We start from the raw sequence: 17,352 nt of genomic DNA on the forward strand, positions 1-17,352 counted from the left end.
GGCATAGAGCGCGGTGCCCTGATCCCACCCAATTCTGTTGCAGTAGCAAATGAATATTTGCTATTGTAACACTGAGTCTCCTCCTGGAAAATCACCTGATTGGCCGAAAGGAGGTCCGATCGGATTGGTCGCCAGGAGGAGGAGGGAGGAGGGAGGAGATGCAGGTGAAGTGAGGAAGCAGCCACCCATAGCCTGGATAGAAACAACCACTGCCCAGGACGCTGCCATGGCGCTGCCAGCAAGATAAGGTAAGTGCGGGGCTCCGACTACTGACAGACCAACGGGGGGGGGGGGGGGGGGGTTGTGCCAGCAGAGCACATGGTGTTAATTTTGTCTGCACGAGTCACTTCTGGCAGGTTATGCTGACACCACAGAATCCTGAGGTATGGCCAGGCCCCCCTCCATCACACAGAAGGTGACCGACAGCCAGGGATGTGCACATTTCCCATGGAGCCTTTGTAGAGGGAGTATTTCCATTCCCTCCACTCAGATCTCAGATTACACTCAGCTCTATACTGTGCAGTGGGCAACATCAGATCCCCACCTCTTGCCTGCTGGAGCCGAGAAATAGCATTTAATCTGTGTTTCTTTAGAAGTCCATGGAGGAGACAGGGCTGAAAATAAACAGCTACAACTTATGTAGGAGGATTTGTTTCATCTCTGTGTATCGCCCGAGGCCAGTCACTTCACTGGAGATATGGAAGGGATTACATCCACCTTAAGTGATTTTATACACAGATGGGGGGGGGGTCACACCTTTGATCTACATATGAATAAATTATTAGATACATTTAAAACATACAACAAAACATTGTTACATTATGTTTACTCTGCCACTCTTGCTGGAAATATGAGTGGGGGAAGTAATTGCTTGTAATATCAGTGGGGGGGAGGAGAAGCCGCAGCATGGGGAGAGGAGTCGGGCTTAGGAAATAGGTCCTAAAAAAAAAAAAAAAAATATCAACAATTCTTTCAGGATGTATCTCTTATGTTTAATGTCCTCAAATGGTCAGGGAACAATGGTGGGTGTTATTGCTGAGCTTTTGAGAATAACTTGTGTTAGTTTGTCCTAATGGTTGTCTATAAAACATTTTGGTCCTCATCGTGTTTTCCAAGTTGCAGACATTTTCATTCGTCCTCTCGCCTGTTAGGTCTGAGACTTTCCCCTTCTCGTTACACCTCTGAACACATTCTTGTATTTTGCATTGGATCTGCTCCCGGCTGCTCTCCACATTTCTCTTAGCGATGTCTAGCAGTTCATTCATCGTAGATTCACTATAGGAACGAATAATTGTGGCATATTTGTGACTCAAGTCCTCTATTTTTTCGGCATCTGAAAGAAACGTGTGTATCGGAATGTATAATTAAATAATAATAATAATAATAATAATAATAATAAATGATCAATTAGATTATTTTTATAAGACAACTTCTCCAGTATCTTTCAAACATGTCTTATGGAACATTTAAAGTTTATTCACAAGAAAAAGAAAAGTCAAAATTTCTGTGCTTCAGTTCAGTTCATGTCAAAGAGATTAAAATGGTCATGTTGCACTAGTAGTCATGACAAAAACGCATCTCAGGGGCATGTCCCCCTTTATCAAGCCACCCACCCCCCCGAAACGTGTTGTCTTCATCGTTGATTAACCACTTCCCGACCGTCACATGCCGATGTACGTCGGCAGAACGTCACGGGCAGGCAAATGGGCGCACCTGTACGTCCCTTTAAATTTGCCGCCCTGCCATCGCCAGCCGGTCGGGACCCCCGTGAGTCTGGTCGCGGGTCCCGCGGACTCAATCGCCGCGGACATACCCGCGATCGTCTCGTCTCACGGGGTGGCTGAACTAGGAGATGCCGTTGTAAACAGCATCCCCCCGTTCTGCCTAGCAACAAGTGACGCTGATCTCTGCTCCATGTGATTGGAGCAGAGATCCGTGTTCACTAAAAGAAAGCCCAACCCCCCCACAGTTAGTAATACGCCCCTAAGAACACTGAACCCTTACACTGCCATCCACTGGTCAACCCCTTCACTGCCAGTGTCATTTACACAGGAATCACTGCATTTGTATAGCACTGATTGCTGTATAAATGACAATGGTCCCAAAAATGTGTCAAAAATGTGTCAAAAATGTCAGATGCGTTCGCCATGTCACAGTCACAATAAAAATCACTGATCGCCGTCATTACTAGTAAAAATTATTAATAAAAATGCCATAAAACTATCCCCTACTTTGTAAACGCTATAACTTTTGCGCAAACCAATCAATAATCGCTTATTGGGATTTTTTTACCAAAAATATGTAGAAGAATACGTATCGGCCTAAACTGAGGGAAAAAAAATGTTTTTTTTATATATTTTTGGGGGATATTTATTATAACAAAAAGTAAAAAATGATGTGTTTTTTTTTCAAAATTGTCGCTCTGTTTTTGTTTATAGCGCAAAAAATAAAAACCGCAGGGGTGATCAAATACCACCAAAAGAAAGCTCTATTTGTGGGGAAATAAAGACGTCAATTTTGTTTGGAAGCCACGTCGCACGACCGCGCAATTGTCAGCTAAAGCGACGCAGTGCCGAATCACAAAAAGTGGTCTGGTCTTAAGCCAGCAAAATGGTCCGGGGCTGAAAGTGGTTATAGAAACTGATCTTTTCTCGGTGGCAGCCAGCAGATGTGTGTTTGTTCTTGTAGTAGCCGCCTGCTCCCCCTAGCCACCAGCAGAGCCGATCCATCTAGTCCATCCTGAGGTGAGAGTGGTGCTCCACTCGAGCTTTATCTTGTCATAGATCTTCTGCCTATGCATAGCGGTGGCCACTCTCGGTGGACTTTGTTATCCCACTGGAAAGCAGGCACTGACAAGTGTGAGCAGTGGCGGCCAGTCCATTAGGGGTGCATGGGCACCATCCCCCTATCCATGCATTCGTCCCTCTGATCTACATGCAGGGCACCAGACGCATGGGTTCCAATCAGGGGTTTTTAAGCGCATATAGGCTATATATAGGCTTTAAAAAAGGGTGGGCTCGGGGAGCAGAGTTGTGTGACAATAGCGAATTAATATTTGCTTTTGTCACACTGATTCTCCTCCCGGCCAATCAGGAAACCAAGACCCGCCACCCGATTGGCCAAAAGGAGATCCGATTAGATTGGCCACCAGGAGGAGGAGGGAGGAGATGTAGGGGAACTGAGAAAGCAGCCGCCCGCAGCCTGGTGAGAAGCTGCCACTGTCACCGCCCAACACACTGAGTGCTGCCCGCAAGATGGGGTAAGTGCGGGTCCATTTATCCAACTAATGACTGACCAACTGGGGTGGTGCTGCCCTTGACCCCTATGACCCGGCCAACCAACACCGACCTGGGGCCAGGGGGATGTTGACCTCAGTTATGGAAACAAACCTTGAGAATAGGGATGAGCCCGATGGTCGACTCGAACATCGGCTGTTTGCCTATTTGCTGAATAGCGAACAATTTGGAGTGTTTTCAGCAAATTCGAAAGCCACGGAACACCCTTTAAAAATCTATGGGAGAAATTAAGTGCTAATTTTAAAGGCTTACATGCATGGTATTGTCATAAAATGTGTCTGGGGACCGTGTCATGTTTACCATTTTCACACCTTTCAAAATACTTTGTTAAAGGGGGCTTCCAGATTCTGATAAGCCCCCCACAACCAGCGGGCAAGGGTTGTGGAGAGGAGGTCCTTGTCCCCAGCAACATGGGGACAAGGTGCTTGGGGAGGGTGCTTTGGGGTAGCCAAAGCACCTTGTCCCCATGTTGAGGGCATGTGGCCTGGTATGGTTCAGGAGGGCGCTCTCTCGTCCCCTTCCTCTTTTCCTGTGGCTTGCCAGGTTGTGTGCTCGAATAAGGGTCTAGTATAGTGTTTTGGGGGGACTCCCACACCATTTAAAAAAAATAAAATGGCGCGGGTTCCCCTTAAAATCCGTACCAGACCTGAAGGGCCTGGTATGGAATTTGGAGGGACCCCCACACAATTTTTAAAAAATAAATTGATTTGGGGTTCCCCTTAATATTCATACCAAACCCAAATGGCTTGGTAATGGACTGTGGGGGAATCCCATGGCGTTTTTTTTTCAATGACTTTTATATGTATTGCCGGGATTGACAATTCATTATAGCCATGAGTACCTTTAAATTACTTTTTTCCTTTAGAAATGTCATTTTGTGCAGGGACTATTTTAAACACGGGAAACATGCTCCACTTTACAGGCATACTATAGACACCCCCCAGGTATGAAATTTAAAAGGAATATTTCACTTTTTTTGTTTCACTAGGCATTATTAAAATCACCGCTCCCGAAAAAACGTCCGCTTTTAAAACTTTTTATTTGCATTGATACATGTCCCCTGGGGCAGGACCCAGGTCCCCAAACCTTTTTTATTACAATAACTAGACATGTGCATTTCGTTTTGTTCCAAATCTAAATTCAGACGAATTTTCATTATTCAGACATTCGGATGCATCCGAATTACAATGCTAACGAATTCAAACGAATTTCGAATCAAAATTAGAAAAATATGACATTTTGCGACCCGACTTTGGGGCCACGTATCTCGGGGCCACTTATAGCTAGGAACCCCAAATTTGGTATGCAAACACAGTATAACTAGCACTACAACATATCCAAACGAGTGCCACGCAGCCGGCCACTAGTGCCACGCAACCTGACACGAGTGCCACGCAACCTGACATGAGTGCCATGTGACCAAGTTGTGGATTGTCCACTTGCCACGTCACATGCCACCAAGCGACCCCAGAAATGGGCAATATGAAAGTACTTTTCTGCAGCATAGAATGACATTTTGCGACCCGAATTTGGGGCCACATATCTTGGGGTCACTTATAGCTAGAAACACCAAATTTGGTATGCAAACACAATAGAACTAGCACTAGAACATATACAAATTTGGGGTTTCTAGCACCAAGTGACCCCAAGATACATGGCCCTAAATTCGGGTCGCAAAATATTTTCGAATCCGGTTGAAATAGTTTCGAATGCAGTTGAAATCATTTCGAATCATGTTGAAATAATTTCGAATTCGGTTGAAAAATTTGGAATGCGACCGATTTTTCGTATTCGTTAGAAAACTAAACGAAATCCGAAAACAAATTTAACGAATATAACTAAACAGAATTAATTAACGAATTAAAACTAAACGAAACTAAACAAATTTTTTCCTTTTGCACATGTCTAACAATAACTTGCATATAATCCTTTAAAATTAGCACTTTTGTTTTTTCATGTTCATGTCCCATAGACTTTAACGGTGTTCGAACAAATTTTTTTGCCTGTTCGCATGTTCTGCTGCGAACCGAACCGGGGGGTGTTCGGCTCATCCCTACTTGAGAATGAGAACTTTATTTTCTTCCCATATAAGAATGGATTGTCGGTTTGTCCACGTTTTTAACCACTTGACCTCTGGAAGGTTTTACCCACCTTCATGACCAGGACATTTTTTGCTATTTGGCACTGCGCTACTTTAACTGGCAATTGTCATGCAACACTTTACACAACTATAGTAGCTATCGCAGTAGAGCCCCCCCCCCCCCCAACCTTCTGGATAAGTACACAAGAAGGTCACACTGGCAGATAACACGGACTCCCCCAAGGTGCGGGATCTAGACACTAAGTGGTATTCACCAGAGCTCCTGATAGGGGGGATGGGTTTTTCTGCAGGTTAGTACCAGGTCACAGTCCTCAGGGTCTCCCCACCAGGAGGTGAGCAAGCCGGGTCCAGTAGCAGATATAGCAGGTAGGGAACAAGCAGAAGGGTAGTCAGTAAACAAGCCAAAGGTCACTAACACGTGGTTGCAGGTTGGGAACAAGTAGAAGCGGAGTCAAAGAACAAGCTAAAGGTCAGCAACATATCGTAGTGGAGATGAGGACAAATGCAGGTACACAAATGCAGATATGACATTACTTGGAGAGAGCACTAATCTGGAAAACAGTAAGGTCAGAGACATGGCTTGAATAGTAAGTTTATGGGAAGGGCAAAGAGCTCAAGGTTCACCAGAAAAAAAAAGATACAAGGCAAGATTGTTCTAAGGGATCAGAGAGGGAGCTACTCAGCCTCTCAAGTGGTTCAGCAAGAAGAGGCACCACCACCTGGATCATGGATTCAGATCCAAGTTTTGACACATGAAAACACAAGCCATATTGCAGGACTTTTCTGTAAACTCACCTCCACAAGTCTGGATGTTGAAGAGAGGAAAGTGCATCACATCGGGCTTCTCATTTCCATCTCCTTCAAAGATGTAGCAACTTTTTGTTGGAGTGCTCTCATAACTTTCTTCAGCGATTTCCGGAAAAGGAATCTGGTGAGCCTTACAGTATTTAACTGTTTCTTTCAATGTCTAGTAAAGAAAGAAAAATATATAAAAATGTGCCAAATTCATAAAAAATATCAATAATTATGCTCAAAATTAAGTGAACCACAGGAAACAAATTTCAGGGTGTGTTTTATGATTGACATACAGTAAATTATACTGTATCTATTATAGTACAGGTCTGGTGATTTTCCAGACTTGCATATAAAATCTGTTTGTTTTAGAAGTAAACCTCTTCTTGTGTGAACATTTCTCATACAGATACCACTGGAACAATGCTTGTACATGCTGCCCTCTAATACAATGGAAACATAGACACTAATGTTGTATATTGGCCAAATGTAAAAGATTTCATGGGCCATGTACACATTTTAGCTGCTCCCATTGTTTTAGAGGAGCTTGAGTCAAATATTTCACCCATACCACATCAATGAAAGTCAACAGCTTGACCTTTTGACATATTTGAACTAATGCAGGTCATGTATGAGACGATAATGCCACCTAGAGTTGGCATTAGAAAATGCTTTTCTCATAGAAACTAATGTAGAAAGGAAGCATTACAGGGAAATGCCCATGTGGGAATGTCTACCCAAACTTTCAAAATAAAAGGCTAGCAGCATAATCTGAAAGAGGAGCTAAATATATACAAAAAAAAAGGAAGAAGTAACGTTTGTGCCAGAGAAGGCTCATCACCTGGGGATGACACTAAATCTACACTAGGAGAGAGCCCAATTTCTGCAATTGCTTAAAATAGTTGTAGTTGTTGACTACAGGGGTCATGAAGCTACTACTGTATAACCCAAGCCAAGTGATTTGTTAGTGTATCCCATCTCATACAGACCATTGTCAATGCTAATTTGTAGAAAGGTTAGATAGCATGTGCATGTGTGGGGTTTTCATGTTTATAGTACTTTGTATGCCTTGTATTTTTTTGGCTTGTATATGTAGCATTCTTGTTTAGGATAAGCATACAGTATTGATATACTATGGGGAGTTCTACTTCCTGGACATTTGTAGGACCAAGGACTAACGTTTCCGCTGGTTATTGGTTATCCTTGGTTACAGAGGCACAACCCATCTTTGATTGGCTCCGTGCTGAGGTTCTCTCCTGGTCACCACAATCCAGTGAGACATGCTTCCTGAAGGTATCCAAGGTCCTGTGTACCTCTTCACTCTCCTCCCTGCCAGAGGAGTAACGCAATTTTAGAGATTTCTTTGACAAAGGTCAAGCCGGTAGTTTGCCTCCACACCGGTCTTATGATTGCGCAATTGACCTTCAACCTGGTGCCATACCCCCTCGTGGCTGGGTTTACCCTTTGTTGGTCTTGGAGAATAAGGCCATGGAGGAGTATGTTGCAGATGCACTTTCTTGAGGTTTCATCCACATATCCTCGTCTCCTGCTAGTGCTGGTTTCTTCTCTGCGAAAAACAAGAGGGGTGAACTGAGACCTTGTATTGATTATAGGAGTCTCAATCGTGTTACGATTAAGAATGCCTACCCCGATTCCATTGATTACAGAGTTAGTTGACCACCTCAAGGGAGCAATGGTTTTTACAAAGCTTGACTTGAGAGGAGCATACAATCTTGTGCGGATTAAGGAGGCCGATGAGTGGAAAACTGTATTACCAGAACAGGCCATTATGAGTACCTGGTAATGCCTTTTGGCCTTTGTAATGCCCGGCAGTTTTCCAGGAATTAACAATGTCCTCGGAGATTTGTTGCAGTTATGTGTGGTGTTTTATCTCGATGATATCTTCATATTTTCCAAGTTCCTGGAGAGCCACCACACAGATGTCTGTCATGTGCTTCAGAAACTAAGAGAGAACAATCTCTATTGTAAACTGGAGAAGTGCAAGTTCCATCGTTAACTAGTTATATTCCTGGGCTAGGTCATTTTTACTGCTGGTTTTTCGATGGACCCAGAGAAGCTTTCGACAGTCCTACAGTGGCCTTCGGTCCATGGGTTTACATCCTGTGCAGCATGTCCTGGGCTTTGGCAACTACTATCGGAAGTTTATTCGTAACTTCTCATCTCTGGTCAAGCCCCTGACTGATATGACCAGAAAGGACGGTAACCTACAGAGTTTCCGGAGTAAATTAAGGCCTTTGCGGCTCTCAAGGCTGCCTTTGTTTCTGTTCCTGTGTTGGCACACCTGATCCTACATTGCCTTTTATCCTAGAAGTTGATGCTTCTGAGACTGGAGTTGGCGCCCTTCTGTCTCAACGCCCTAACTCTGAGAGCGCTATGCATCCGTGTGTACTTTTCCAAGAAATTGTCACCTACTGAGTGCAATTACGAGATTGGTGACAGAGAGCTGTTGGCGATCATTTTAGCCCTGAAAGAATGAAAACATCTCCTTGAAGGTACCACTGTGCTGGTTCTCATTCTTGCTGACCATAAGAATCTTACTTTCTTGTCTGAGGCTAAGCACCTCTCTCCCAGAAGGGCACAATGGGCTCTTTTCTTGTCGAGTTTTAATTACATTGTCTCATGTTTACCCAGTACTAAGAATGTAAGGGCTGATGTCTTGTCACGACAATTTTCCTCCACTTCCAAGTCGGAGTCGGCTCCGGTTCCTGCGATTCCTCCTGATCGTATCCTGGCTACGATTCGCACCAGTCTTACTTCTCCTTTGGGTGACAAAATTCTAGCTGCTCAGGTCCATGCTCCTCCTGAGAAACCTTGTGACTGCTGCTTTGTCCCAGAGAGTCTCTGTACTGTCGTGCTTCAGACTTCCCAGAATAGCCAGCTGCCTTGGGAGAATGGTAAGAATCAACTCATTTGGGCCATTTCCCAACAATTCTGGTGGCCTAGTCTATGGGCTGATGTAACTGCCTTCGTAGCTGCCTGTTCCGTGTGCGCTCAGAGCAAGACTCCAACACCTTCCAATGGGCCTCCTACAACCCATACCCAATGGAGAGAGGCCCTGGACTCACATGTCTACGGATTTAATTGTGGAGTTGCCCAACTCCCAAGGCAACACTGTTATCCTTATGGTGGTTGACCGGTTCTGAAAGATGTGTCATTGTATTCCACTTAAGAAGCTGCCCACTTCTAAGGAACTGGCTTCCATTTTTTGATTGGGAGATCTTTTTCTTACATGGGATACCCAAGATGATAGTCTCGGATAGGGGTAGTCAGTTTGTCTCCTGGTTCTGGCAAGCCTTTTGTGCACAGCACAGTTGGGAATTCAGCTTGCTTTCTCTTCTACGTATCACCCGCAGTCTAATGGGCTGCACAGCGAGCCAATCAGTCCTTGGAGCAATTCCTACGTTGCGATAATTCTGGCCACCGTAACAACTGGTCTGACCTATTATCATGGGCAGAGTTTACTCACAACAGTGCCTTGAATTCTGCCTCCCGATTGTCTGTCTCCATTTATGGCAAATTATGGTTTCCAACTTTCCATGTTGCCTGACTTTTGTTCCGCAGATTATTCCTGCGTTAGAGGAGCATCTCTGTGGTCTTCGTTCCACTTGGGTACAAGTCCAGGAGGCTTCGCATCATGCGAATGATAGGTACAGACTACATGCTGACCGCAGATGCCAGCCTGCGCCTTCCTACCAGGTTGGGGACAGGGTCTGGCTGTCAACTCGCAAACCTCCGGCTTCGTGTTCCCTCACCGATATTTTCACTTCAGTTTATTGGGCCTTTCCATATCCTTCGCAGGATTAACCCAGTGGCTTACGCGTTGGACCTTCCTCCTAGTATGCGCATCTCAAATGTGTTTCACGTCTCCTTATTGAAACCGTTGGTCTGCAACCAATTTACCACCTCGTGCCACATCCTCACCCTATACAGATTGAGAACCATGAGGAGTATGAAATACAATCCATTGTTGACTCCCATAGGTTCCATGGGTGCATACAGTACCTGGTGCATTGGATGGCGGTACGGTCCGGAGGAACACTCCTGGGTTTCATCCTCAGACGTACATGCTCCTTTCCTCCTTCGCGATTTCTATCAATGTTTTCCCCTCAAGCCCGGTGGCCCTCTGAGGGAGAGGGGTCATTGAGGAGGGGGTACTGTCAGGGCTGGCTTAGCCCTTCCTTCTCTGGGCTGGCTGCTCAACTGTCGGCTAATTGCCAGCTCTCATCTCTCTCCACAGTTACCAGCTGTTCCTGATCCTGCTCGTCTGACCTGCCTACTTAGAAAGTGTCCAACTCACTTCATCTCTGCCTTCATCTCGGTCACATCACAAGAAGCCATCTCCTGCGTTCCCGTTTAAAGATCGGCTTGCTGACATCCCTTCTGGCTCCTTATCCTGCTTGCTGTTCCTCCACTTGGATCCCTGACTTCTGGCCTGGCTGATTACCCGATCTGGTTATTGAACTCTGGCCTGGCTGACTAACTTTTTATTTTTTTATTAACAAACAAGCGTGATTTAATTGTACTTCTGTCTCGGTCTGGTTCATGGTTTCTGACACCCAGCCTCCCCCCTATGTGAATTGGTAACAGGGACAATGTACCCCTACCATGTCACAAAAAAAAAAGTGTCAAAAATAGTAAAAATTACAAGAGACATTTTGAGACAATTCCTTATTTAAAAAAATGTCCTGCAATGTAACTCCATCGTCAATCACGACGCCCGACGGACTGGAGAAAAAAAAAAACACAACAACTCCGCCTCTATGGGAGGCTCTCGTTGACTGCAGGCTTTTCGCTCTGACAGCTGTTATATAGCTAAGGGCAGGGCCACCCAGTGATGTAAACGGGTGACCCCATCCCCCTCAGGCGCCCATCTGAAATTTTTATCTTTAGCTTTATTTTGCTGGTACTTATTCAACACTTCGTTTTTTGTTTTTGTTTTTGATGAAAAAAGACTGAACCTTTTGAAAATTAAAAGTTTTCTTTGTTTCTCTTTTACAGATAAGTAACTTTTCTTCTTTACTTAAAGTGGTTGTAAACCCTTACAAACCACTTTGACCTACAGGTAAGCCTAGATTAAGGCTTACCTGTAGGTCCAAGCAATATCTCCTAAACCTATATGGTTTAGGAGATATTTGCCCGAAAACAGGCACCGCTGTCTACGGCGTATGCGCCGTAGACAGCGGCACGCAGGCGCACTGAGCGCGGCATTCTCAGCGACGGAGATGCCGCGCGTGTCGGCTCCCGTGCGCATGCGCAGGAGTGACGTCATCGCGGCTTCGCCGAATGACAGCGGCGGAGCTGTGAGACCCCACCATCAAGATGGATGCGGCGGACTACAGGGGACAGCGGTGACATCGCTGGCTCCTGTGTCAGGTAAGTGACACATAATGGGCTACTATGCGATGCATAGTAGTCCATTATGCTTTACCTTTGCAGGGAATGAAAGAGGAAGTAAACTCATCAGGGTTTACTTCCTCTTTAAGGGGTGCTGAGGAGACAGCACTGATGGGAGCTGATGTGAAAATGCCCAAATTGAGCCCAAAATGTCAATATTTTGTGTGGCCACCATTAGTTTCCAGCACTGACTTAATTTGTATACAATGTAAACAGGGCAGGGCTCTCCTCCTTCTGGGTGGACATCATACAATGTCCTCCTGCTCACACCACCCTCATCCATTCCCTCGGACACAACACATCACCGATCAAGGTAAAGAGACATCGAGGCTCCATTGATGGGGCACTGCTGAGGCTCCATTGATGGGCACTGCTGAGGCTCCATTGTTGGGCACTGCTGAGGCTCCACTGATGAGGCACTTAAATGCTGCACTAATGGACGCTGATTGGCACTGATGGGGCTGCACTGATCAGTGCAAATGTCCCCTGTAACACGAAAGCCGGCTATCAGCTTTCTTTTCCTCACACAGTGACAGCACGGAGGAAAGGATATGCCAATAACAAGCATTTGTTTACACGTAATCAGCTGTGATTGGACACAGCTGATCACATGGTAAAGAGCCAATATCATTGTCTCTTTACCCTGATCGGTGATGTGTTGTGTCCGAGGGAGATGGGTGAGGGTGGTGTGAGCGGGAGGACATTGTATGATGTCCACCCAGAAGGAGGAGAGCCCTGTTTACATTGTATATAAATTAAGTCAGTGCTGGGAAATAATGGTGGCCACATTAAATATTGACCTTTTGGGCCCAATTTGGACATTTTCACTTAAGCCCCATACACACTATCAGTTTTTTCTACTGAGTTTTTCCCTCAGATTTCCCAAAACCATATAATATGAGGTCAAACCTTAAGAGTTTCAATGTGTATGCAATCAGGCCGGCCCTTTTACTACATGGTTTTGGTAAACCTGAAGGAAAAACTCAGCAGAAAAACTGATAGTGTGTATATGGGGCTTGGGGTGTACTCACTTTTGTTGTCAGCTATTTAGACATTAATGGCTGTGTGTTGAGTTATTTTGAAGGGACAGCAAATTTACACTGTTATACAAGCTGTACACTCACTACTTACATTGTAGACAAGTGTCATTTCATCAGTGTTGTCACATTGTCACTTTGTGAGATACTGTGTGTATGTATAATATATACATATATACATACACACACATTTTTTCGTTTTTTTGCATTGATACATGTTCCCCAAAACAGTATTCTCCTCCCCATGCTAGTTTTTATCCCCGCCCCCCATCAATGGGCATTTTTAGTATGACAGATTTGGCTCCTATTGATTTTAGTGGGATTACGGTTTGAGCTTGAAGAACGATGCTTGAACTGAACCCAGGGCAGCTCAGCTCCTTTCCCATAATTATTTAATGACTTTTTCATTACATTTTATATCTGCTGTTGGCAAGTTGCATTGAATGACTATAACATTTGGTTACCTCAAATGGATCTCCTGCACTGAAGTCAAAAGACAAAATCAGATCTACTTTGCGATGAGGACGTAACATTAAGGGGTACGGAGTATTAATTTCCAACCCGGCATCGATCAGATGGATTTGCTTTTTATCAAAGAGGTCGCTGCTTTCCTGGATTTTATCTACAAAATAAATCAATAAAAATAATTATAATATCTGCTGAAATACTCAAATCATTAACAGTTGCACTACCAAAGTCTGGGAAGGATCCTGGTACTAGTTTTCGCCCTATTTCTTTGTTGAATAAAGACCTGGAAATGTATGCTAAACTGCAAGCTACTAGGCTGGTGGATATACTACCTTCCATCATTCATTTAGACCAATCGGGATTTACGAAAGGTCATCAGTCGCCAGACGCTACTAGGTGGCTGATTAATGTCATACATCTATCCCAGGGGTCTCCAAACTTTCTAAACAAAGGGCTGGTTTACTGTCCTTCAGACGTTAAGGGGCTGGACCTCAGAAGTACAAAATCCCCCATCATTGGTGTCATTTGGGAGGAATTGTGCTCCATCATTGGGAGGAATTCTGCTACCAGCTCCTGGACTACAATACCCCTCCTCTCCTAGTCCGGGTTCCAGTTTCCTGTTCCTGCTGGCCCCAGCTCCAGTCCACAACTGGGTTCCTCACAGCTCATCAGAAGTCCAGATCAGCCCTTACACTGGTAACGTATATGCTAAAGGTGGTTTGCACTTGAATGGAAGGGGGTCTGCTGTGCTGGGGGAGAGGTTTATAGGAAGGCTGGAGGACTATTTAAACTAGGATTGAGGGGGGAGGGTGAACCAGAATGATATCGGGCAGACAGGTCAGTTAGGGGTCAGACATTAATGAAGGGTGGAATGGGGATAGATGGGGGGAGGGATATGGCAGGTGACAAGAAATTTCCCATGTTGCAAACAGCCATTGGAAACTATAGTGTCATTTGTACTACTAAAAATATGAAAAACACCAGAGCAAAATGTAATAATGCATTAAAGTGTTTGTACACCAATGCCAGAAGTCTGCCAAGCAAAATAGGTGAGTTGGAAGCTCTGGCGCATGAGGAGAGCTATGATGTAATCGGTATTTCTGAAACTTGGCTTCATTCCTCACATGACTGGGCTATTAATATTCCTGGATATGCACTCTTTCGGAGAGACAGGGTAAAAAGGAAAGGTGGAGGGGTCTGTCTCTATGTGAGAAGTGATCTCAAAGCAAGTTTGAAAGAGGACCTGGTGGATGGAGAGTGTGATGAGTCTGAGGCATTATGGGTAGAACTGCATACAGATGTGTGTAGTTCAAAGTTAATCATTGGAGTTTGTTATAGACCACCCAATGTTAATGAAGAGGTGGAGACTCAGCTCCTTGCACAGATGGAAAGGGCTACAAAGGCTGGGATAGTGATAATAATGGGGGATTTTAACTACCCAGAAATTGACTGGGGTAATGGCACTGCTGGGACAGTTAAAGGGCAAAAAATGATAAACCTATTACAGGACAATTTTTGGTACAGTTTATTGATGCCCCAACTAGGAATGATGCTCTGTTGGACCTGGTAATCTCAAACCATGCAGAGCGTATTACTAATGTTCAGATAAAGGAACACCTGGGTAGCAGTGACCATAATATGATTTCATTTGATGTTAGCGCTAAACAAGAAATACATACGGGAAAGATAAAACCACTTAACTTCAAGAGAGCAAATTTTCCAAGGATGAGGGCCGCTCTCCAGGACTTAGACTGGGAGAGAATATTGGCATCATTGGGCACAGAACAGAAATGGGAATTCTTCAAAAAGACTGTTTGTGATCTCACTGCAAAGTATATTCCGATGGGCAAGAAGTTTAAAAGGCTAAAAACAAAACCTGTGGCTCACTGCTAAAGTTAAGAAAAAGCTATAAACTTAGAAAAGAGCTTTTAAAAAATATAAAAATGAAGGAACACTGTTGTCATTTAAATGTTACAGAGAATATAACGGAATATGTAAAAAGGAAATCAAGGATGCAAAAATTTAAAACGAAAGTCAGATTGCAAAAGACAGGACAAACCCCAAAAAATTCTTCAAATATATTAATAGAAAAAAGGTCAAGTCTGAGCATGTAGGCCCTTTACAAGATAATCTGGAGTGGGTGACTGGGGACAAAGAGAAGGCTAATTTATTAAATATGAAAAACAAAGACAGAACATACCATGGCTCAACTCACCAACCAGTCTGCTAACTGACCAAATTAACCTGTCCATCAGTCTGCGTTAAAAACAGGGGTTTAGTTAGCACACATTTGCAAATGCATGCATAAGCTGCAAGGCCTCTTCATGGCACCCTGTGTATGCTTGTAGTCCTAATGCTAATGAATTTATGTTTGTAAGCATCTCCACAGTGGAAGCACATGCATTAAAAGGATAGATGAGGGGCGGGTGGACCTGGAGGGAGCCTAATCCCCCTTAAAGGACCAGGAGCAAACTGGACACCCATTTATTAAATACCTTCTTCAGCTCTGTGTATACAAAGGAGCACGGGGCAGCTCATGTCCATAATGGGGGTGGTAGTGACACAGCCCCAAATGATCCACAATGGCTCAAAAGTGATATGGTCCAGAAATATTTGGGGGCTCGGGAGTGCATAGGGGCACAAGTGCCTGACAGGTTACATAGTTAGTCAGATTGACTAACTCCAATTTGTTACAGCAGGGGGAAAAATTCCTTCCTGATCCCCGAGAGGCAATCTGATTTTCCCTGTATCAACTTATAAATAACCCTATAAATGTCAGTACCCAGTTATATTATGTACATTTAGGAAAGCATCCAGGCCTTTCTTAAAGCAACCTACTGAGCTGACCATAACCACCTCTGGAGGGAGTCTATTCCACATTTTCACAGCTCTTACTGTGAAGAAACCTTTCCGTATGTGAAGATGAAATCTTTTCCTCTAGATGTAAAGAGTGCCCCGTGTCCTCTGGGTTGACCCGAAAGAGAATAACTCAACACCAAGTTCACTATATGGACCCCTTATATATTTGTACATGTTGATCATATCCCCCCTTAATCTCCCCTTCTAAATAATTAATAACCACCACCACCATAGTTCGATACTAGAAGGACTACTAGAAGGAATCTAAGGTCCCAGTTATAGAGGTGGTTATCCAAACGACAAATACCCACGGAACAAATGAAGTATTCTTTGCGTCCAGTATTGGTAAATATTTGGCCATTGTTGACCAATGGTGTCCTTGGCTGGTGGGGTATTTGAAGCTCTCAGACTATTGGACACCACTCTTTATATGATTGCAGTGTGACATGATAGTATCTAACTGTGTTTGTTGAATTGACAAATTGTTTTTATGTTACGTTACTAACTTTATCTTTTCTCCACTACCTATTCCATATTAATACCTTGAGCAAGATCTTTGTTGAAAAATTATTTACTGGGAATTGAGCTCATGTACCAGGTTGTGCGCAGTGTAATAAGTGCCTTAACTCTACTGTTTTCTCATCTATTGTGAAACAATAAAATCCAATAAAAACTAATTGAAAGGAAAAATATTATCACACAAAAGAAAGTCAAAACATGTTCAGGTGCCCTTGTGAGCATTCTATTAGTTCATCAGTATTTTTAAGTTAAATAAAAGAGACACACTTACAAATATTTTCAGAATTTCAGAATAGGAGAATATGTAAAGCCATACACAAACTTTAGGTTGTTAACCGATTCCCGACCAGCGCACGACAATGTACGTCGACAGCATGGCACGGGCAGGCATATTGGCGTACATGTACGTCCAATATTCGATGCCGCCCTGCCATCGGGAGCGCACCACCGGCGGCGCGCTCCCGCGCTGGTCGGGACCCCCGTGAGTCCGGTCGCGGGACCCGCGGACTCGATCGCCGCGGGCATCCCCGCGATCGTCTCACGGAGCGGCCGAATGGAGGAAATGCTGTATAAACAACATTTTTCCATTCTGCCTAGCAACTAGTGACGCTGATCTCTGCTCCATGTGATTGGAGCAGAGATCAGTGTACACTAAATGAAAGCCCAACCCCCCCACAGTTAGTAACACACCCCTAGGAACACTTAACCCCTACACTGCCACCCACTGGTTAACCCTTTCACTGCCAGTGTCATTTACACAGGAATCACTGCATTTATATAGCAGTGATTACTGTATAAATGACAATGGTCCCAAAAATGTGTCAAAAATGTCCGATGGGTCCCCGACAATGTCGCAGTCACAATA

General features: G+C 44.2%; 1 protein-coding gene across 1 annotated transcript in view; it reads right to left on the bottom strand.

Annotated features, from left to right (window-relative positions):
• Positions 1-978: 978 nt before the first annotated feature.
• LOC143957704 (cytosolic phospholipase A2 gamma-like) overlaps positions 979-17,352 on the bottom strand; it is a 67,519-nt gene continuing 51,145 nt past the window's right edge. The window contains exons 14-16 of the mRNA XM_077467396.1: positions 13,106-13,263; positions 6,193-6,364; positions 979-1,333 (exon numbers count right to left, since the gene is read on the bottom strand). Coding sequence (XP_077323522.1) covers positions 1,002-1,333; positions 6,193-6,364; positions 13,106-13,263 — 662 coding nt within the window. The 3' untranslated portion in view covers positions 979-1,001. The remainder of the gene's footprint in view (positions 1,334-6,192; positions 6,365-13,105; positions 13,264-17,352) is intronic.

The sequence above is a fragment of the Lithobates pipiens genome, unplaced genomic scaffold (assembly GCF_037356315.1).
Source record: "Lithobates pipiens isolate NorthernLeopardFrog02 unplaced genomic scaffold, aLitPip1_a1.2 Scaffold_55, whole genome shotgun sequence".
NCBI classification, from domain to species: domain Eukaryota; kingdom Metazoa; phylum Chordata; class Amphibia; order Anura; family Ranidae; genus Lithobates; species Lithobates pipiens.